The 20,901-nt window shown below is 43.3% G+C and overlaps 6 protein-coding genes across 6 annotated transcripts; 4 read left to right on the top strand and 2 right to left on the bottom strand.

The window, feature by feature from the left end:
* Positions 1 to 228: 228 nt before the first annotated feature.
* LOC117576276 (uncharacterized) lies at positions 229 to 1,707 on the bottom strand. Its single transcript, XM_034260921.2, has 3 exons — positions 1,237 to 1,707; positions 972 to 1,177; positions 229 to 915 (listed from the first exon to the last, which is right to left on the bottom strand). Exons 1-3 carry the CDS (start codon positions 1,351 to 1,353, stop codon positions 597 to 599), a joined length of 642 nt encoding a protein of 213 aa, XP_034116812.1. The 5' UTR covers positions 1,354 to 1,707; the 3' UTR covers positions 229 to 596.
* Positions 1,708 to 1,769: 62 nt separating this feature from the next.
* On the top strand, positions 1,770 to 3,885 carry LOC117576272 (WD repeat-containing protein 37). The gene is made up of 3 exons (XM_034260918.2): positions 1,770 to 2,199; positions 2,256 to 2,853; positions 2,912 to 3,885. Exons 1-3 carry the CDS (start codon positions 2,046 to 2,048, stop codon positions 3,657 to 3,659), a joined length of 1,500 nt encoding a protein of 499 aa, XP_034116809.1. The 5' UTR covers positions 1,770 to 2,045; the 3' UTR covers positions 3,660 to 3,885.
* A 347-nt stretch (positions 3,886 to 4,232) lies between these two features.
* Positions 4,233 to 4,761, bottom strand: LOC117576277 (vesicle transport through interaction with t-SNAREs homolog 1A). The gene is made up of 2 exons (XM_034260922.2): positions 4,505 to 4,761; positions 4,233 to 4,442 (listed from the first exon to the last, which is right to left on the bottom strand). The coding sequence occupies exons 1-2, from the start codon at positions 4,664 to 4,666 to the stop codon at positions 4,233 to 4,235; spliced, it is 372 nt and encodes a 123-aa protein (XP_034116813.1). The 5' UTR covers positions 4,667 to 4,761.
* Positions 4,762 to 5,327: 566 nt separating this feature from the next.
* LOC117576271 (V-type proton ATPase 116 kDa subunit a 1) lies at positions 5,328 to 13,108 on the top strand. Its single transcript, XM_034260916.2, is given in 7 exon segments — positions 5,328 to 5,494; positions 9,939 to 10,076; positions 10,148 to 10,463; positions 10,466 to 11,777; positions 11,842 to 12,106; positions 12,170 to 12,395; positions 12,466 to 13,108. Coding segments are annotated over 6 exon segments (2,502 nt in total). The 5' UTR covers positions 5,328 to 5,494; positions 9,939 to 9,959; the 3' UTR covers positions 12,732 to 13,108.
* A 382-nt stretch (positions 13,109 to 13,490) lies between these two features.
* Positions 13,491 to 16,526, top strand: LOC117576270 (V-type proton ATPase 116 kDa subunit a 1). Its single transcript, XM_034260915.2, has 5 exons — positions 13,491 to 13,715; positions 13,783 to 14,199; positions 14,262 to 15,716; positions 15,900 to 16,149; positions 16,203 to 16,526. The coding sequence occupies exons 1-5, from the start codon at positions 13,554 to 13,556 to the stop codon at positions 16,466 to 16,468; spliced, it is 2,550 nt and encodes an 849-aa protein (XP_034116806.1). The 5' UTR covers positions 13,491 to 13,553; the 3' UTR covers positions 16,469 to 16,526.
* Positions 16,527 to 16,726: 200 nt separating this feature from the next.
* LOC117575467 (uncharacterized) lies at positions 16,727 to 20,492 on the top strand. The gene is made up of 3 exons (XM_034259682.2): positions 16,727 to 17,124; positions 17,513 to 17,836; positions 17,890 to 20,492. The coding sequence occupies exons 1-3, from the start codon at positions 16,823 to 16,825 to the stop codon at positions 20,255 to 20,257; spliced, it is 2,994 nt and encodes a 997-aa protein (XP_034115573.2). The 5' UTR covers positions 16,727 to 16,822; the 3' UTR covers positions 20,258 to 20,492.
* Positions 20,493 to 20,901: the final 409 nt, after the last annotated feature.

Raw genomic sequence — 20,901 nt, forward strand, 5'->3', positions numbered from 1 at the left:
CCTTTGTAGAATTTGCAGTTCAAAATTGTCACTAAAAATAGTTCGGCTTGAAAAAGAATTTTAAACCAAAAAAATACAAAAACAAAAATGCTTATGTTGATAAGAGCATTAAATTGTGTGCTACGAATCTTCTTAATTATACGAAAAAAAATTACAAATAACAAAAAATAGAGTTCTCTGTATAACAGGCTACTGATTTACGAGAGTCTGAAAATAAAAAGAAATTCAATTCAAATCAAAATCGTGTATTTTCAGATGGAAGGGTGGGTATAAAAAGTAATATCATATTTTAAATTAAACAAAATTGGTTTATTCACTAATATCGTCCCAGAACAATCTATAGTTGGTTGTTTCTTTTTTATTTTATTCGATCTACTTAAAAAATATTTATTATGATATATGTGTATGTATGTATGTAAAATTACAATATCATCGTAATTCTCTAAACTATCGCGTGTGATGCGCTTTACAGACTTTTACTGACATTTTAATGGATTAATCTTCCTTGAGATGTGAGTGTGAGATAGTTTCACCTACAACTATACAAAATACAATTGGTGATCTCTGCTCTAAGCATGTTCCCCCCAATAAATAGACTACGCACAACTATTCGGACATTTGACATGCGTCGTCCACTCATCGCTGCCATCGCAGCAGTCGCAAACGTTGTCATTAACCCGCGACGTCCAAACCCAGACATCGAGACCACGTCCCGTAAAATGACGCTTCTGGTATTTGCAATAGAAGCGCCCCTTGGCACAGGCATTTGTGCTCGGCTCATCACTGCCATCGCCCTCGCAATCGCAGTAGTTGTCGTTTAGATGCTTAAAGGGAATCTCCTTGCTGCCGTCTAGGCACTTGAAGTTGCCCTCGAAATTGGGTTTGTATGCATCATAGTCAAAAAGGCGTGTGCCTCTAAAAAAGAAGTTGTTGTTATGGTTACACTTTAGATTTATAAATGCTTCACATACCGTATAATCTTTATAGCGTCTGCATCTTGCGTGGCAGTTACAACGGCTTCAACTCCAGCCCCAAACCCAACTCCGGCTCCATCACCGCCTCCCCCGCCGCCATCAAAGTCATCCACGTCGCGCTGTTTGCTGCCTAGCGACTGCATCATTTGTTTGTGCTTGCGTCGCAGCTGCTGCACGCTGGGCAGTTGATTCAGCGAGAAGGCCTATTAACACAATTTATTATTAATTCACAGGTAATTCACAGAACTAGAATTTTACCCACCTGATAGGCTATAAATGAGATGCCAACTAAGAAGATGAGTAACAAGAACATCTTGGATTTATCCTTGTAAAAGGGTTTGTAGTAAATATTTTCTCGTTTCACCCACGTTTTGCGCATTTTGAACTGCAGTCTATATTTAGTAGTTCAGCGACAACGTTTATTGTTTGTTTGCTTGTCAGTTAGCGTCAGCGATGTGGCCAAAAAAACAAAAAAAAAGTGTAAAAACAACAAACGTTAACCCTGAAGCTTCGCGTTTTCTTTCACCACTGAACCGTTTAGCTTATTAAATACATATTCAAGTTGACAATATTAGATTTCAAAATAGTTACTGCTCTTTCTTTTTAATTTAAAATAAAAGTAATCGCTTAGCTTTGTAAGTAACTTTTTTATACACTTTAAATTAATACATTTTTGAAGCGTACAGTCTGCGGACATCTAGTATGCCAGCTGAAACACGTAGCGGTTAAACACAATCAGCTGATATGTATTCAATGTATGCGAACAGCTGTTTTTCTACTCTCCCTCTGTGCAGTGTGGCAAAAGATTGCGCTGTTTGCGAATTGGCATTTTACAACACTGTGCTGCATCAAATCTTTAAGAAAAACATATATCCATGCACAACACAAATACTTGTAATGGGATTGGATCAATAAAGGTCGAGTTGTCTTGCCACAAAATCGAATCCACTAATTGGATTGTTTTGCCGTTGCACAGGAAAGCGGAAGCAAATTGAGAGGCGTGTGTTTAAACAATAAATACACAACAATAATAAAGTTAAGGAAAACTGAACCCAAATACACACACACACCATGAAGTCGACAGCAACAACAAAATCACGGCTCGCAAGTCTCACCGAGGACATCTCCATAATACCCGAGGACGCGCCATATCGGGCACGTCTCCACTTCCTGTTTGCACAAATCGAGAAGGAATTCGAGCAGCTATATCTGGAGAATCTCAATCGTAAGGGAGTCATTCATAAAATATGCCAGTAATTAAACATTCAACATTGCTTGCAGTTCAAGACAAACTGGACAATGCCACCGCCAGCACAAAGGATGTACTGACTCCTTACACGGAGCAGCGTACTACAGCCGCTGCTTCTGCAGTTGCTCTTGTGGCCACGGGCAGCGGCGGCGCCTCGCTGGTTGCAACACCTGCCACACCATCATCAGCGCCGCTTGGCGATGAGATTGGCGCCAGCTTGCTGGCCGCCGCCTCCAGCACCCACAAGAGTCTCAAGGCCAAGCTGAGCAGCGCCACAGGCGGGAGCAAGGTGAAGGCAAGTAATAAAATCAAAGCCCAGACCAGTCGCATTGTCTCCAGCTTCAAAGCCCAAACAGTCGTGAGTTCGGTGGTGCGTGAATTCGGCGGCCACAAGGATGGCATTTGGCAGGTTGCCGCCAAGCAGGGACAGCCCATTATTGGAACCGCATCCGCGGATCACACTGCATGCATATGGGGCATCGAGAGTGGACGCTGTCTGCTGCAGTATCAAGGACATGCGGGCTCTGTGAACTCCATTAAGTTCCATCAGCATCGGGATCTAGTGTTGACTGGCAGTGGCGATGGCACTGCGCACATTTGGCAGGCGGCCGTCAACTGGGAGGTGCCCAAGTAAGTGTTGGTTGCTTACCGCAACTATTGTGCTTATCGTTTCTTTAACATCTTGCAGAAAGGGACACTCTTCCGAGGAAGAACTTGACGATAGCGACGGGCAGCTAGAGGATCGTGATCGTGTGGATACGCTACGCACACCGCTGTGCGAATTTACGGGGCTGGGCGGGCATCTCTCTGTCGTTGTTGCCGCCGATTGGCTTTCCAGCATGGATCAAATTATTACGGGCAGCTGGGATCGCACTGCCATACTCTGGGATGTGGAGACGGCCCAGCCCCTGCAGCCACTTACGGGCCATGATCATGAGCTCACACATGTCTCGGCGCATCCCACACAACGTCTGGTTGTTACCGCCTCGCGTGACACCACCTTCCGCCTCTGGGACTTCCGTGAAGCCATACCCGCTGTTTCTGTGTTTCAGGGACACACTGAGACCGTGACGTCGAGTGTTTTTGCGCGAGACGACAAAGTGGTTTCTGGCTCGGATGATCGCACCATTAAAGTATGGGAACTGCGCAATATGCGATCAGCCCTGGCCACCATACGCACGGATTCCTCTGTGAATCGTTTGGCTGTATCCACAGGCGGTATTATTGCCATACCACATGACAATCGACAAATACGTTTGTTTGATTTGAATGGACAGCGTGTGGCACGTTTGCCGCGCACCAGTCGCCAGGGACATAGGCGTATGGTCTCCTCGGTAGCTTGGGCAGAGGAGCCACTGATGAATTGTGATTTGTTCTCTTGCGGCTTCGATCGACGTGTATTTGGCTGGTCCATAGTCTTACCAAAGGATAATTGAAAATTACTAAAACGTTGAGCTGCAGTGCAGCCAAGGAAATCATCATCATCGGGATGATCTTCTAGAAACATGGAAAAGCGAATATCTCTTGAGCACATCAGCGACGTTTTGTTGTTATTGGTTTAACCACGCGACGCTTGTATTAACTTAAACCATCGGTATATCAAGTATTTTACAAAAAGAAAACAATAAGAACAAATATTTATTACGACTCGTTCTCTTTATAAATGTACATAGCATGAAACTTGCTTTATGCCAAATATTCCTGCTATACATACTTACATATTTAATATGCATATACAACATATACTATATTAATATCATTGTTATTTACTACATATACTTACTGAATGTGAAATATGTAGATAAGAGGTTGACAAACAACAAAATATCGTACCATTTTAGCTGTTTTTATTGATATATATTTTACGATTTATAGTAAACTTAATTTAACACTCTATATGTCTAAGGCATGGGATTAACATTGATGTTAGATACAAAATACAAATCACTTAATAAAAACGCCCCCATATCCAACTCCGAATACAGATATACTTTAGAATCCAATTCTCCTTATAGGTGGGCAAATTTCAGAACTAGAAGTCCAGCCAGTATGCCGATTTCCAGAATGATTATCAGGATTAATACCACTCTATTGTATAGGACTTCATGACGCAGCTTGCGTATGATGACTCGCGATTTGGACAGCTCCTGATCAGCATCCTCAAGTCTACGGGTAGTGCGCAACAGTGATTCCCTTTGCCCGCCCAGTTCTCCAAGTATCTGGAATAATTCATACATATGTATATGAGTAAGCTACTGATAATAAATTACAATGCACGTACTTCAGCGCCCACAGCTTCCGTCTGAAGTGCGACTTGATTGGATCTCTCAATGCTTTCATTTGTACTCTGAAGGACATTGTAGGTATTCGCTAGCACCTGCTGTTGACGACGATCGTGCTCAGTACTGCCACTGGGCAGTTGGGTGTATCCTCCATAAGACATGTTAATTGCAGTTTGGTAAAAATGCAATATTTACTTTATGCATCAGCTGTTCGACCGATTTGCAAATCGTTGTTCACTGTCAATGTGACCGTAACTTGATGTGCACAATATACTGTATGAAATATATATTAAATATACAAAAACTGGTCACACAATCTATCGCTGAGACATTCGATAAATTCACATGTGGTATAATTTGGTATATTCGACATTTGAAATTGACGTTTTGGCGGCGAAGACGAGCGGTTTACTTAGACTACGGGAAATTTAAGGCGATTTATAAAACTGACACAGTCCAAACATATCACAATCAATATCAAGCTACTTATCAGGCAGAGGGAATTACTTTTTGGAAGCGTTGTTAATAATAATTGATAGTGTCTTTTGAAATAGAGCACTACCGTCGAATTCGTATATGCCACTTGAGGGCTTGGACTTTTGTCTTACGATGGGTGATAAGAGAACTTGATCGCACATATATCACTGTGTATGTTTGGCTGAGTGTATGTGTTAATATACGTACTTACGTACAGAGCATGGTTGGAGGCCTCTGCTACAAAGGCACTACGAGCTGAGAGAGCCTTTTGCCATGAGAGCAAGAGCGAGATAGAGCGGGAGAACCAGAAACTACGCTATGCGCTCGTTTCAGCTGAATGCCGAAATTCACAAGCAAGTGAACGCTGGTGCTGACCAGACGTCTGCTCCGTCGAGATCGTTTTGAATAACCTCTAAAAGCGCAACGGGCAAAAAACAAGTTCTAAATTTAACGCACGTACGCTTGGCGAATCTTGAATTTTTCGTATAAAAATTTGTCTCAAAGCTGCAAAGGTAAGCAAAAAAAAAAACATACAAAACAAACGCATATCAAATAATAAAACGATAAAGTAAGATAAAAAGAACGACAGATTAAATGGCAATAATATAATGTATATACGAAGTACAACAAGTTCGTGTGTGAATTCAAGGTGATCTTCAATTGAACACCAACAAAACCAGAAAAGAAAAAGTTAAGCAAGTGAATAAGGAGTCAATTAACAAAAACCAGATGTTTTTGTTAGGCAATTTTCCAATAAGTGTTCTAGTGTAAATACAGCACGTGATCTTCACACAGAACAGAGCAGAGCGAAGCAGCTTCAGTAATTTTCACAGCTCTCGAGCTTGTGTCATGAGACTATTGTCAACGTCAATGCTCCCAGCTGAGAAAACCGCCACCTGCCCCCGCCAAACGAAGCGGTCGAGCGAAGCGAACGTAACTCTGCTACTGTCATATCTATGTGTGTGTATGTTGGTGTATTAGTGTATCTCTCAGTCACGCAAGTAGTTAGTGTGTCTGTATTGTACTCGATACTTCGACAATATCGTTACTCGTTACAGAGTTTATGCAATATCATGTGACGCTCACAGCTTTTTTTTGGCTGCATTCTTTTGAAGTTCATTTAAAAGATTTGGGATCTGAATTTCCCAATTGAAGTACTAGCTCTCAATTGTAAGAGGGAAGCAATGAATTTCAATTGAATTATGATTTATGACAGCCTCATAAAAACTTTTCATAAGCACGGCCAATCAATCAATCTGATTAGCTAACTCTATTGCCTGATCGATTGCTGCCTGGGAATAGAAAATCCGACAAATGGTCACTTCGAGTCATGGAGTCTAGACTTAAGACGTATTATAACACTTGAGTATAAGGCTTTTCCTGCGAATTATACGATTTGCGAAGTGCTTCAGTCCAAAGCTCCTCCTTATGTAACGATAGTCCGCTTATCAATGCTAGGGTGGGGCTTTTATATAGTATACATATATATTGTATGTGTGCTGCATGGATTTTAAGCATTTAAATATATTCTCTTAAGTTTATCAGTTTACTTTCTTATCAATTGGCTGGGTACAGTTAAAGAAACATGGCAACAAGCAACATTTAACCTCAAATTGTGACTGAATGCGATCTCTATTGATGATAGTTATAAAAATTGAGATAAATGAGCGCAACAATAGAAGTATTTTTTTTTATAAAAACCAAATAAAAACCCGCACATACTAACATACATTCGCATTGAGCTCACAAGAGAGCGAGAGCGCATCAAAGAGCGAGAAACAAACAAAACAAAAAAATTGAACGAAACTCCGCTGCCGTCGTCGTTGCGATATCAGCCATGGGCGTGCGCTTCAATGGGGGCGACATTAAACACAAATTGCTGTTGCTTCGTTGAAATGTAATTAAGACTCACCCGCTTCTTGCGTGTACAAGGGCCCGCAACCCACACACACACAAGCGCACTATATGTGTGCACCACTCGCACTCCCACACACACACACACACACACACCCATATATCCCACGTCCAGTCAGCGAGCTACTCACGAAAATGACCAGCGAAAAGCAAACGCCAACGACAGACGCAGGCAGCGACAGCAGAGCAAAAGCAGCAACTACATTTTAACAGACGGTAGGCAACACTCAACTGAACGGTGTGTTTAGTTGTTTTGAAGTTAAACTGGTTTGCAGTTGCTTTTTTCGTTTTTTTATTGTGCGTGTTTAGAAACCGAAATTTCATTTGTATAAAATTCGTGGTTGCTTTACGTATTTATTTGTTCATTTGTACATATCAATCGAGTTCAGTTGAAGGCGCAGCATATCGTGTTGTTTTTTTTGCAAGGCAAGTTGAAATTTAACCAGTTAACGTTTCCAATTAATTGCAACTTAATTAAAAGCGATATGCTTTGGTGTGTGTGACAGACTTGCTGACAGTGCTAAAAATACACACACACATATGCATATGCTGTGTAATGATTACTGAGGGCGCGATATTGAGTCGCAAAAATTGTAAATTATTTATTATATACTATAGCCAGGAATGCTTGTATAAGTGCGCCTCCAATTAGCCACCGGTATTATCGTTTATAGTGCCATAAAGCTTTATTTCGCTATCCGCCGGTTTCCATTAAGGAAATGAAAAACCGTTTTTAGAGGCGGCGTCCGCGGCAGCAATATTGTTTAACAATTTGCAAATAGTATTTGGTCTTAATCGTATTGCTGCTATATTTAGCTTATAGTCTTATCAAACAACAAAGAAATATAGTTGTGCAGTCAAGTATTCATTTTTATGCAAATTATAACAAGTGTGGATGAATCAGAAAAAAACCACCCATGAGTTGATAAATTAGAAATAATTTTATTTTATAATAAATAACACATAACTATAGCGCTCTCGATTCCCGGTTTCCAGCAGGCTTGCCACAGTGTAAATAATGAGCAACAGGCGCGATAAACCAATCAGCAGAGTTATTTATATATGTATGTATGTACATAGTACATATGTATGAACGCGTATGTATTGAGTTCAAGATAAATTAGCTTTCGAACTTCTTGATCCTCCCAGTGGCATCTGGATCCAACACCTTTGGCGCTCTGTTGCTGGCGTTTAGCCAACCAAAGAGTTAAAAATGTCTGACCGATGGAGACGCTAAAGAATTCGTACAACAACAAAACTCACATAACGCTATAAACGTGCCTTAAGTAAATATGTACGCACATTTATCATACTAATATGTACATTTGCATATATTATAAGCACATACATTTCTACATACATATAATATACACTGCCAAAACAAATACATATTTTAATTTAGACAAACGAATTTTTTAAACATGCTTTAATATCTTACACAATTTTTTTTACAAATATTTTTGCAGTACTATTTTTAAAATAGGTTTTTACTTTTATACAAATTTGTATACAGTTTTTCAAGTGTATGCATTACAGCCTATATATGTACATATAAAAAAGATATTCTTCATTAAGATTCTAAGTAATATTTGGCTATGATAGATTTCTAAAAATTTCCATATTTTCTTACTCACAGTGTCATCAAGAATTTATGCTTGTTTCCACCACAAAAAATTGTTCTTTTAATTTCTTAATAGTTCGTTCACTATTTTTTTCCTAAGTGTATACATCAGCATTTTCGTACAAATGTGCATATGTTTGTACGCTTGTTTCCACCGCAAAAAGCTAAAGCTAATTCCTGGTCAGGCCATTAAAGTTCGATAATGTGCGTCGCGTCGCGTTGTCGTTCTCGTTGGCGTTGCTGTTGTCGTTGTTGTCCGTGTCGTTGACTGTTTCGAGTCTGATGATGTCACAATGAACCTTGGCGCTTTGCGTCGTGTCTATGTGTACATTTCAGCCCATAGAGACTCCACACACTCACACATACACACACACACGATTGCTCCCGTGGTCCCCATTTCTCACTCCTGATAGCCGCTCCCCAGTGCAACACCCAACGCAACGCCGAACAAGTCACATTTTCGCGCTCTAATTAAATCAGAAAACATTAATCACACGCATTATCTAAGTGCCCCCAATTTTGACTAGTTCGCTGCCGAATTATATGTCATATGTTTTGCCACAATTTTGATGAACACAACAGTTAATTTCCTTAATCAGTTTTACCACTTTTACCATATAACAATGGTACTAAACAAAGCATAGAAAATAAGTCCAGATAACCTAATGCACTGCTTGCAAAGTCCGTTACAATGCAAGCAAGCAGTGCACTTTATGGCTCCCCCGATATACTCATAATACTTAAACAACGCTTTCCTGCAACAATTATTATTATTAATTTACAATATTTTGAGAATGATTGGTTTAGTAAGAATGGTATGATATCATGTGTACTTCAAATCACGACGATTTCTATTGTAGATATCTAAATTGTTGATAATACTTGTAAAGCACTGCCATTTAGGTCTTAGATTTCTAACTTTTCAAGAATTCCATGATATCATTTAGCTTTGAATAAAGTAATTATTTACTTTAAATCGCCCAAAAATTCATTGTTGATCTCTTAAATTATATACAAAACAACGGGAATATAAATAGTTGGCTCAGCAGATCTTTGCAGCACAAAAGAAAACAATTCGAATAAGAAAAACAGATTCGCTTTTAGAGACTAGAAACAACTGAAAAGCGCCCAATAAAAATGCCTGACTGTTTTGTTCATTTTATAGTAGTCATACATACATACATATGCTTTCTGTATATACAGTATAGTTGTGTATATCGTTTACGATATGGGACGCCAGACAAAGGAAGCCCAAATAAAAATAAATAAAACAAAAACAATTACCGCATAGTCGCCATGTGAAGACGTCTTCGCTGTCTTCGTAGTGTTGTCGTCGTCGTTTTCGATTTTTGCTTATTCAAATTTTTAATTGCATGCCTGTGGATTGTTCCAACTAAACGCGTCTCGTTTTTTTTTTGCAGGGAACGTGAAGAGTCGCCAAGATGGGGGATATGTTCCGCAGTGAGCAAATGGCATTATGCCAGATGTTTATACAACCAGAGGCCGCGTACACCTCCGTCTCTGAGCTGGGTGAAACCGGCTGTGTTCAGTTTCGCGATGTAAGTGCCACACGCATATTGAAAAAATCTTTAGCTCAATAGTTAATCCTTCCTCTCTATGTTCGATATAGCTGAACTGCAATGTGAACGTCTTCCAACGCAAGTTCGTGACGGAGGTGCGTCGTTGCGATGAACTTGAGCGTAAGATACGCTACATCGAGACGGAGATCAAGAAGGACGGCATCTCATTGCCGGACATTCAGGATGACATTCCACGTGCGCCCAATCCACGTGAGATCATCGATCTGGAGGCGCATCTGGAGAAAACCGAATCCGAGATGATTGAGCTGGCGCAGAACGAGGTGAACATGAAGTCTAACTTCTTGGAGCTGACCGAACTGCGCAAGGTGCTGGAGAATACACAGGGCTTCTTCTCCGACCAGAAGTGCTTAATCTGGACTCGAGCAATCGCGGCGCCGGCGTGGTTGATGAGGCAACCGCTCAGCATCGCGGTCGTCTGGGATTCGTTGCTGGTGTCATAAATCGGGAGCGTGTCTTTGCTTTCGAGCGCATGTTGTGGCGCATCTCGCGTGGCAATGTGTTCCTTAAGCGTTCCGATTTGGATACTCCTTTGAATGATCCGGCCACTGGTCATCCCATCTACAAGACCGTCTTCGTGGCCTTCTTCCAAGGCGAGCAACTGAAGAACCGCATCAAGAAGGTGTGCACCGGCTTCCACGCTTCGCTGTATCCGTGTCCCAGCTCGCATAACGAGCGCGAGGAGATGGTCAGGAATGTTCGCACACGTCTCGAGGATCTGAATCTGGTGCTCAGCCAGACCGAAGATCATCGCAGCCGTGTGTTGGCCACCGTCTCCAAGAATTTGCCCTCTTGGTCGATCATGGTAAAGAAGATGAAGGCCATCTATCATACGCTCAATCTGTTCAACATGGATGTGACGAAGAAGTGCCTCATTGGCGAGTGCTGGGTGCCCACCAAGGATCTGCACGTTGTGCAGAAGGCATTGTCCGATGGCTCGGCTGCTGTCGGCAGCACCATTCCATCATTCCTCAATGTGATCGATACGAACGAACAGCCGCCAACATTCAATCGCACCAACAAGTTCACGCGTGGCTTCCAGAACCTTATCGATGCTTACGGTGTTGCCTCGTATCGCGAGTGCAATCCCGCTTTGTACACTTGCATTACATTCCCCTTCCTGTTCGCCGTGATGTTTGGCGATTTGGGTCACGGCATTATCCTCTTGCTCTTCGGCGCCTGGATGGTGCTCTCCGAGCAGAAGTTGGCTCGCATTAAGAATGGCGGTGAAATCTGGAACATTTTCTTTGGTGGTCGCTACATCATTCTGTTGATGGGTCTATTCTCTTGTTACACTGGCTTCATCTACAACGATGTGTTCTCCAAGTCCATGAATATATTCGGTTCCAAGTGGGTGAACAACTACAATACCACAACTGTGCTGGCCAACAAGCACTTGCAGTTTCCACCCAATTCCTCCGCACAGGGCATCTATCCTCTGGGCTTGGATCCTGTCTGGCAATTGGCAGAGAACAAGATTATTTTCCTTAACAGTTTCAAGATGAAGCTGTCCATCATCATTGGTGTGCTGCACATGGTCTTTGGTGTGTCTATGTCCGTCTGCAACTTTGTGCACTTTAAGAAATACTCCTCCATAATTTTGGAGTTTGTGCCACAGATTCTGTTCCTGCTGCTGCTCTTCGGCTACATGTGCTTCATGATGTAAGTGAAATCATTGATTTGGTATTAATATGTTACATATGCAAATAACTTTTCTGCGTTACAGGTTCTTCAAGTGGTTCAAATACAGCCCCAGCGCTGTGGTGCAGTCTGAGACACCCGGTTGCGCTCCATCCGTGCTCATTATGTTCATCAACATGATGCTGTTCAAGAACACACCGCCATTCAAGGGCTGCGAGGAGTATATGTTTGAATCCCAGCCCAGTATACAAAAGACCTTTGTGATCATTGGTCTCATCTGCGTTCCATGGATGCTGCTGGGCAAGCCACTGTACATTAAATTCACCCGCGGACGTCGCGGATCGTCACATGTGAGTTACAGTAGACAACATATGCTACATTATATCTGATTATTGTATTTGTGTCTCGCTTAGGTCAAGCAGAATGGAGAGCTGACTGGCAACATGGAGTTGGCTGAGGGAGAGACACCATTGCCCACTGGCAACGAGGAAGCACATGGCGGCGCACATGGTCACGAAGAGGAGCCCATGGCCGAGATTTACATTCATCAGGCCATCCACACCATCGAATATGTGCTCAGCACCATCTCACATACGGCCTCGTATCTGCGTCTCTGGGCTTTGTCCTTGGCTCACGCCCGTAAGTTCATCTTCGTTTTACACTTGAACGTATTGTAATATTACTAATATTATTCACTCTTCGCTTCTAGAACTGTCTGAGGTGTTGTGGAACATGGTGCTATCGCTGGGCCTAAAAATGGAAGGTGTGGTTGCTCCAGTTGCGATATTTGTCATCTTTGGAGCCTGGTGTCTGTTCACTTTGGCCATCTTGGTGATGATGGAGGGCTTGTCGGCTTTCCTGCACACACTGCGTCTGCACTGGGTGGAGTTCATGAGCAAATTCTACGAGGGTCTCGGCTATCCCTTCCAACCCTTCAGCTTCAAGGCAATCATTGATGGCGAAGAAGAGGAGTAAAGCCACACAAATGTTTTGCAAAAAAATGTAACAATATGTTCGAGCTCGTTTATGGTTTTCCCCGATTTTGTTATCTATTATATTTTTGTTTATCTTATTATTTTTTCTCGCGACACTGTCAGTATTGTGGTGCTCTTCCCACAGATTCCCCACATCCGTTTAAAACTTTGTTATACTTGTATTTAAATGTATTCTCAAACAAATCATTTTCAAAGCAATAATTTGATATTCGTTGTTACAAATAATTTTAATTAATATTTCAACTGGATGTTAATATCTGCAGAGAATTTTGTGCATTGATTCTATGATCCATGCTTTAAATTCTGTGCATTTATTTAACTTAAATTGATTGAAATAAAGCAAGAAGAGAGCAGCAATGTATGTGTTTTTATTCTATACCTTAGTTGAGTTTTAATTTGTATTTGGTATTTCGATGTGCACTGTTAAATGGTTCACAACTAACTGAAGAAGTTGTCTATATTTTAGAAACTTCTTCAAACCTACATTAAATTGATTTGTAATTACCTTGCAATTGGTTTTTAATACCTGCTCGTCTGCTTTCATATCTGATAATTAACTGATAGCAGCGCTGTGCTTTTCATCATGTTGATCGATAGCTCAAACTTTTCGTTTCGTCACCTTGCTGTTCTGTTGGCTAGTTTATCCAGAGCATGTGCCCATCAACAGATAAGCCTGGAAAGTTATGACCTGGAAAGTTGTCAGAAAACCAAAGGTTTCATTGTAAATGTCACTTGACCACCTCGATCAGTTCTCCTGGCGTCATCAGATTGCGCGCAGGTCTGACTGGAGAAAAAATTAAAAATGTGGTGCAGCAAACTGAAAGACTTTGCCTGTGGCTCCGGGCCACAAAACAATATTTTCCGCAGCGAGGAAATGTCCTTGGCGCAAATGTTTCTACAGCCAGAGGCGGCCTATGAAACGATTTCACAGTTAGGTGAAATGGGCTGCGTGCAGTTTCGTGATGTAAGTTAACAGCGGGAGAAAGATTAGAAATGGAACACTTTTAATATCCTTATGTAAATCCTTCAAGATGAACGAAGGTGTCACCGCGTTGCAGCGCAAGTTCGTCAATGAAGTGCGTCGTTGCGATGAGCTGGAGCGAAAAATACGTTACGCAACATCGGAACTGAACAAGGATGGCTTCAAGGTGGTGGATTTGGTAGAGGACTTTCCGCCAGCACCCAAGCCCAAGGACATAATCGAACTGGAGCTGCTGCTGGAAAAGACGGAGACGGAGATCATTGAGCTGGCGGCCAACAACGTGCGCTTGAAGACCAATTATCTGGAGTTGTCTGAAATGATTCAAGTGTTGGAGAAGAGCGAGCAGTTCTTCTCCTCACAGGAGTCACACAATTTCGATACCAACAAGCGTGGCACTCATCGTGATCCGGAGCAATGCGACGGCAGCTTGGGCTTCATAGCCGGTGTCATTCGTCGTGACCGTCAGGTGCGTTCTCCACAGCAAGATATGTTTCTAGAACTCTTGATAATTTTGTATGCTGTTTGTAGTACGCCTTTGAACGCATGTTGTGGCGCATCTCGCGTGGCAATGTCCTGGTGCGCAGCTGCGACTTGGAGACACCGCTGAAGGATCCGCGCACCGGGGAATTGATCTACAAGAGCATCTTTGTGGTATTCTTCCAGGGCGATCAGCTGCAGGGTCGCATACGCAAAGTCTGCACCGGTTTCCATGCCTCCATGTATCCGTGTCCCAGTTCACATGAGGAACGCATGGATATGATTAAGAGTGTGCACACTCGCCTCGAGGATCTGCAAATTATCATCAATCAGACGGGTGATCATCGCTCGTGTGTGTTAAAGGCCATCATGAAGCAGATCCCCAACTGGACGGCCATGGTAAAGAAGATGAAGGCCATCTATCACACCTTGAACATGTTCAACGTGGATTTGGGCAGCAAGTGCTTGATTGGTGAGTGCTGGGTGCCAACGCGTGAACTCGAGGAAGTGGAAACAGTGCTGGCTGAGGCATCGATTGCCCTGGGCAGCACTATACCCACCATCTTCAACATATTGGAAACGAAGAAGGAGCCGCCCACATACTTTAGGACCAACAAGTTTACCTATGGCTTCCAAGTGCTGATCGATGCTTATGGCATTGCCAGCTATCGTGAGGTGAATCCTGGACTTTACACTTGCATATCGTTTCCCTTTTTGTTTGCCGTCATGTTTGGTGACATGGGCCACGGATTTTTGGTCTTCCTGCTCGGATTATGGATGGTGCTGGGTGAGAAGAAGCTTAGCAAGACACGCGCTGGAGAAATTTGGAAGATTTTGTTCGGCGGTCGCTACATTATCTTGTTGATGGGCATGTTTGCCATGTACACAGGATTCATCTACAACGATTGCTTCTCCAAATCATTCAATGTCTTCGGCTCGCACTGGGCACTGCAATATAATCGCACCACGGTGCTCACGAATCCTTCATTGCAGCTGAACCCCTCGACAGATCAACGCGGCACTTACCCGATGGGCATTGATCCCATTTGGCAGTCGGCAACCAATAAGATCATTTTCCTAAACACCTACAAGATGAAGTTATCCATCATATTTGGTGTGCTGCACATGATCTTTGGTGTCTGTCTGTCGGTGGAGAACTTTGTCTACACGAAGAAATATGCGTACATCTTTCTGCAGTTTGTGCCCCAAGTGCTGTTCCTGTTGCTGCTCTTCGGCTACATGGTGTTCATGATGTTCTATAAGTGGATACAGTACACGGCGCATGCCACAAATGTGGCCGATTCTCCCAGTTGTGCGCCATCGGTGCTCATTATGTTCATCGACATGATCTTGTTAAAAACGGAGACGGCAACGGGTGGCTGCGCGGCTGGCATGTTCCCCATTCAACGGCAGCTTGAGACGATTCTCTTGGTGGTGGCCGTCATCTGTATTCCCTGGATTCTGCTGGGCATGCCCCTGTGGATCACTTGCCAGCGCAAATACAGGGTGAGTTGGCAATATACTTTTATTTCTTTATCCTGACGGATTGACTGATTCAACTGATAGCCTTAACGGTAAGGAGGCTGCAAATTAAACACAACACAGATTTTTAGACTGCAATTAGACTGAGATCTGAAAATATTCTTACCTAATTATGTAAAATATGTTATTAACAATTTCCATTAACAGAAAGGTAAGGTCGAGCAGAACTTTGATACCATCATGGAGACCATTGAAATAACCGGCAAGGAGGTCATCATCACTGAGTTGGGTGACTCCCATAAGAAGGCGCCGTTAAGCGAAGAGGAAGAGGAGGAGGAGGAGCCTATGAGTGAAATTTGGATTCATCAGGCCATTCACACCGTCGAGTACATTCTGAGTACCATTTCCCACACTGCCTCGTATCTGCGTCTCTGGGCTTTGTCCCTGGCTCACGCTGGTTAGTTAGCTAAATCTAGTCTAGACTTTTCTTTAACTTTCATTTGATTGCAGAACTGTCTGAGGTGCTGTGGACTATGGTGTTGTCGGAGGCTTTGCAAATGAGCGGCTACATCGGCGTCATTGCTGTCTTCCTCATCTTTGCCGTTTGGGTGTTCTTCACCATTGCCATCATGGTGATGATGGAGGGCTTGTCCGCCTTCTTGCATACGCTGCGTTTGCATTGGGTGGAGTTCATGAGCAAATTCTACACGGGTACTGGCTACGAATTCCAGCCATTGGATTTCAATGCCATGCTGACCGCTGAAGAAGAGGATTAGGTCACTTTTTGCGTGTGGGTTACAAAATCCATTAATAAATAAAGCATACCATAAAAAATGTATTTTTGCGGGTGATTTACTGCATTGCGTTGGTCTTTGAAGTTGACCCACATTTGCGGACGTGAGCATTATTAAAGGTCACATTCGCATTGAGGGCAGCGCTCAGCGAAAAATTCTTGCCAATTGCAGCACAATTTTCTGTAGAACTCATCCATTGTGGAATTTAAAACTCGAATGACAAGAGCAAGCGCATACTACTTAGCTTATTAAATTGGCTTCAAACGCCAACGTTCAGCAGTTGTGAAGCTAACGCGTTCTGGTCAAGTCACCCTCACTATCGATACCAAAAGTGAAATGTTGTTTATATTATTACTGCTGGCATTGCTGGCTTCTGCCCAGACGGATACATTGGTGCAGCTCCACGTCAATCGTCCCTACAACGATGTCAGCGAGAAGTTTGTCAGCTTCGCGGTCAAGCCCGAGGATATGTACGATGCGCTGGATGGCAAGAATCGCAAGGCAGTGACCAGCATGGCAGCTCTGCTAGGAGATGCCTATGTCAAGTTCACTGGCGATTTCTATTTTGCTACCAATGCGCCAACGCGTCTGCGCAATCCCACCAAGATCATCTGGAAGGGCTTCAATCGTTGGACGCGGTAAGCATGGCGTAGGAAATGGATTTTGAGAATGTTTTCTATAACGATTTAAAGAGGAGTTTGCTGAAAGTTAATAAGAGGTATTCCTGACTTTTTGTCTGTCTGCGACTTTGATAAATTTTAGCTCAAAGACTAATAGCCATCAAATTTGAGCAAAAAATTGTTTTACTGATGCTTATCTATTTTGTATAAGAATTTAGGCACGCTCACTGTCATGGTTTGCAATAGAAATAGAAACGAATTGGTTGTTAAGCTAGAGTATTGAATTTTAGAATACACAATAGTCTAGGTTTCTACAAAAGTTGGTAATTAAAAATGCATAGCAACAGCAGTACAACTGAGTAGGGATATAACTTCATTACTGGCTCATGCTCAAACACTCCTTCAGCGCTGTCAACTGGACCATGATTATTCCCGTGCCCTATGCACCAGATGAATGGGATTCCATGCATACGCTGAAGATACTCAACACCTCTTATATGGTGGGTATAACCGACTGCATCTGGCAACTGGGCACTGACTTTGGCACATCGAGAGCCAAGGATTATGTGCAGGAGCTGAGCACGCTGAAGCTGATGACGGACACATTCAGTCCCTATGTGGACAGCTGGCTGGTGATGGGTGCGGACATCTCGGCTGGCAGCAGCGCAGAGGAGACGCGCAAATATGTTGACATGTCTAAGGACTTGAATGCCGCCTTTGGCTGGACGCAGTGAGTAATACTCCGTAAAGCCTTCGACTGTAGTTAATTGCTACTTTTTATAGACCCGCCAACATGCTGCCTGTCACCAGCTTTGGCAGCTACATATACGACAGCGATCCGGCTTTGAAGACGCTGCAACAACAACGAGTGCCTTTGTGGCTGACGCTTCCCGAGGAACGTTCGTCTTCGCAGTCGATTAGCAAGCGATTGATGGGTGATGAGACCACAGATGCGTTGCGCTGGGCACAGACGTTAGGCGACGCAGCGAGCAGCGGGTTCGATGTAATCTTCAAGCGCATGTCACTGCAGGACTTTGAGCGTCCCAACTTTAGCTACTACGTGACGGCGCTCTTTAAGAAGGTTATGGGTTCTAGAGTGTTTCCGGCGCGTCCGCTCAATGTGTTTGCGCCTAGCAATAAACTGTATACGCATTGCGCGAATGCTGTGTCTGGAGGATTGGCATTCATGGTGGTCAACACTGAGGAACAGCCCACAACGATTACGGTGCGCAGCTTAAGTCGTCTCTCCAGCAGCGAGATTTGGGAATATGTGCTAACTGCCGACGATGGTCGTGTACGTCTGAACAACCAGAAACTCTCACTTAATCACACAATGCTGCGTCCGTTGGTTAAGCCCAAAGATGCGAGCAAAGCGTTGCAGCTAATCACGCCCAGCATGTCTGTGGGCTTCTGGGTACTGCCAAGCGTCAATCTGGAACATTGCCAGTTCACCGAAATGGAGACGGATGACATTAAAGGAGAGAGCTCAGCGGAGAGTCGTCGTTCCAGTGGTTACAGCTCTGCTGACCGGCTGCTGCAGCGTCTTATTGAGGAAACGGCAGTGGCGCGGGGATCGATACAGAGCACAATCAATCGCCAGCGACGTTTTGTACTCGACAATCAGGAGACGGCGGCATCAACTAGCACGCTTCTCGGTAAGTTGCTGCAGCCATTTAATCGACCGCAGGAGAAGACAACGCAGGTGGCGAACGTAAAGCGACAAACAGCAACCAAGAACAGCAGTAAATCCAAAACCAGATCGCAGTCGGTACGTCCATTTGAAGCCATGACCTGGCTGAGGCAAGTCACAGAACAGAGCAGAAACGTGGCGCAACGACAGCGACGCAGCCGACGTAGTCCGGGAGATTATAGTGGTCCCTACTTCTACAACAGGCAGGGCAAGAAGACGACGCTGACCAAGAAGATAACCGAGATACGCAAACCGGAGCGAAAGATTAAACCGCTTTTCGATCTGGCTGAGTTCGATGAGGAGGAGTTCTTTAAGAAACTCGGAGAGCAACCGGAGCCGCCGCCATATTCTCGGCTGCCCGAAGGCGATGTGCATCTCAAGCACATTGAAACTCCCGATGGCGAAGAGAGTGAGATGCAACCGGAAGCAGAGCCAGTTGCTTTTGTGAAGAAACGTCGACCCATTGTCAGGAAACCACTGAAAATTGTGCAACGTTCGCAGGAGGAAAGCGTGGAAGATGTGCAGGATGCGCCCAAGGAGCAGGAGCGCAGTAAGCTGCGTCTACTGCCCACGGAGTTCTTTGAAGCATTACCGGCACCCGTGCCTAAGCACACTAAACGGCTTAATCTCGGTGCTACACTCAACTCGCTGTTATTTCCCGAACCATTCTCCACCAAGGGATCCATTAGTAAGAGCAAGAGCAAATCGCATGAAAAACTAGAGGCAGATACCGAGGCCGAAGTGGAATCAGATGTGGAACCCGTCAAAGCCGAAGGCAACAAGAAGCGTTCAACCAAAGGAGCTCATGCGGCAACAGACTTTCTGCAAGCGCAGCGCGAACTAGGCAAGCATTTCCTCAGTCATATCAACGATCATGAACAGGAGCTGCCGGTGCCCGAGGAGCATTCACAGGAAGTACATCTTAAGCCTCGCGTGTCTCCTAAACAGCTGCAAAGCGATGACCTCGAAGAAGATTACTTTGGTGCCAAGCGGCGAGCCCCGATTCCGGCACCCAAGCGACTATCTAAGCCAATTCAGGACGAAGGCATCACTTCCTGGTGGGATTTGCCAGCGCTGCGCCGACGTCGTGATCTGCCCTTCAACTATGCTGATGAAGGACTGCGGTCCAATGCCATCGACAAGGAGGATCAAAAAGAGTTTTTGCCTCTGGGTCGATATTCGTTCTACGAGTACAAAGTCGATTTGCCAACAGTGAAACCCTCAACAAAACCCATCGACTCGGATTCCGAATCCGAGGTGATGAAGATCAGCAGCAAAAGATCACCACCAACATGTCGTAAGGTGTCTCTGTCGGACAGCATTGTGAAAACAGTGAAGACCAAGGTGTCTAAGTTCATGAGCATCATCTCGAGACACGTCAACGAATGGTACAACACTTTGACCAAACACTTGGAGACAGATGCTGAAAAATCCCGCAAAGAAGGCCAAAATGCCATATAGATAGGAAGTATAACTATAGCAAAGTCTTTTCACTTTTAATTGTAGTAATAAGTAGATTGTGTTCATCAGACACACGATGTAAATATGTACCATATTTATGTACAATAAAATCCATTAAACTTATCATATAAATCGGAAAATAATTATATAACGTGCTTGCTCTATTAATTAATAGATTAATACGAATACAACGTCACTAATAGTTTTCCACGCTCCGACATTTTTTATAATAAATAAAGCTTTTATTAATTATCTTGTCGACAATCATAATTATGGAATTTGTTGTGTTTTATTATTTTTATTATTTTTTAATTTAAGCACTCTTAATTTTCCAAATCTTTCTCTCTAAACTTTGTTTACCGCATAAAATAGTATTAATAACTACAAACATATTATTTACGTCTGCTCAGATTTTTTAAGATTTCTTCAACTCTTCGGAAAACAAGCTCAGCTCTTAAAACTCAAAGTCTTTTCTCTTATCTCTTTCTCTTAAAACTAGCGGAAGACCAGAGAAAAAGATGCAAGCAGAAGCTTCAACTTGTTCCGCCGGCCAAGCCAAGACTGCTACCTATACAACAACACCAACAACTATTTTGCGGCTATTTACAATAACAATGTGTATAGTATAGTAAAACCATGAGCAG

Source organism: Drosophila albomicans, chromosome 2R, assembly GCF_009650485.2.
Source record: "Drosophila albomicans strain 15112-1751.03 chromosome 2R, ASM965048v2, whole genome shotgun sequence".
Lineage (NCBI taxonomy): Eukaryota > Metazoa > Arthropoda > Insecta > Diptera > Drosophilidae > Drosophila > Drosophila albomicans.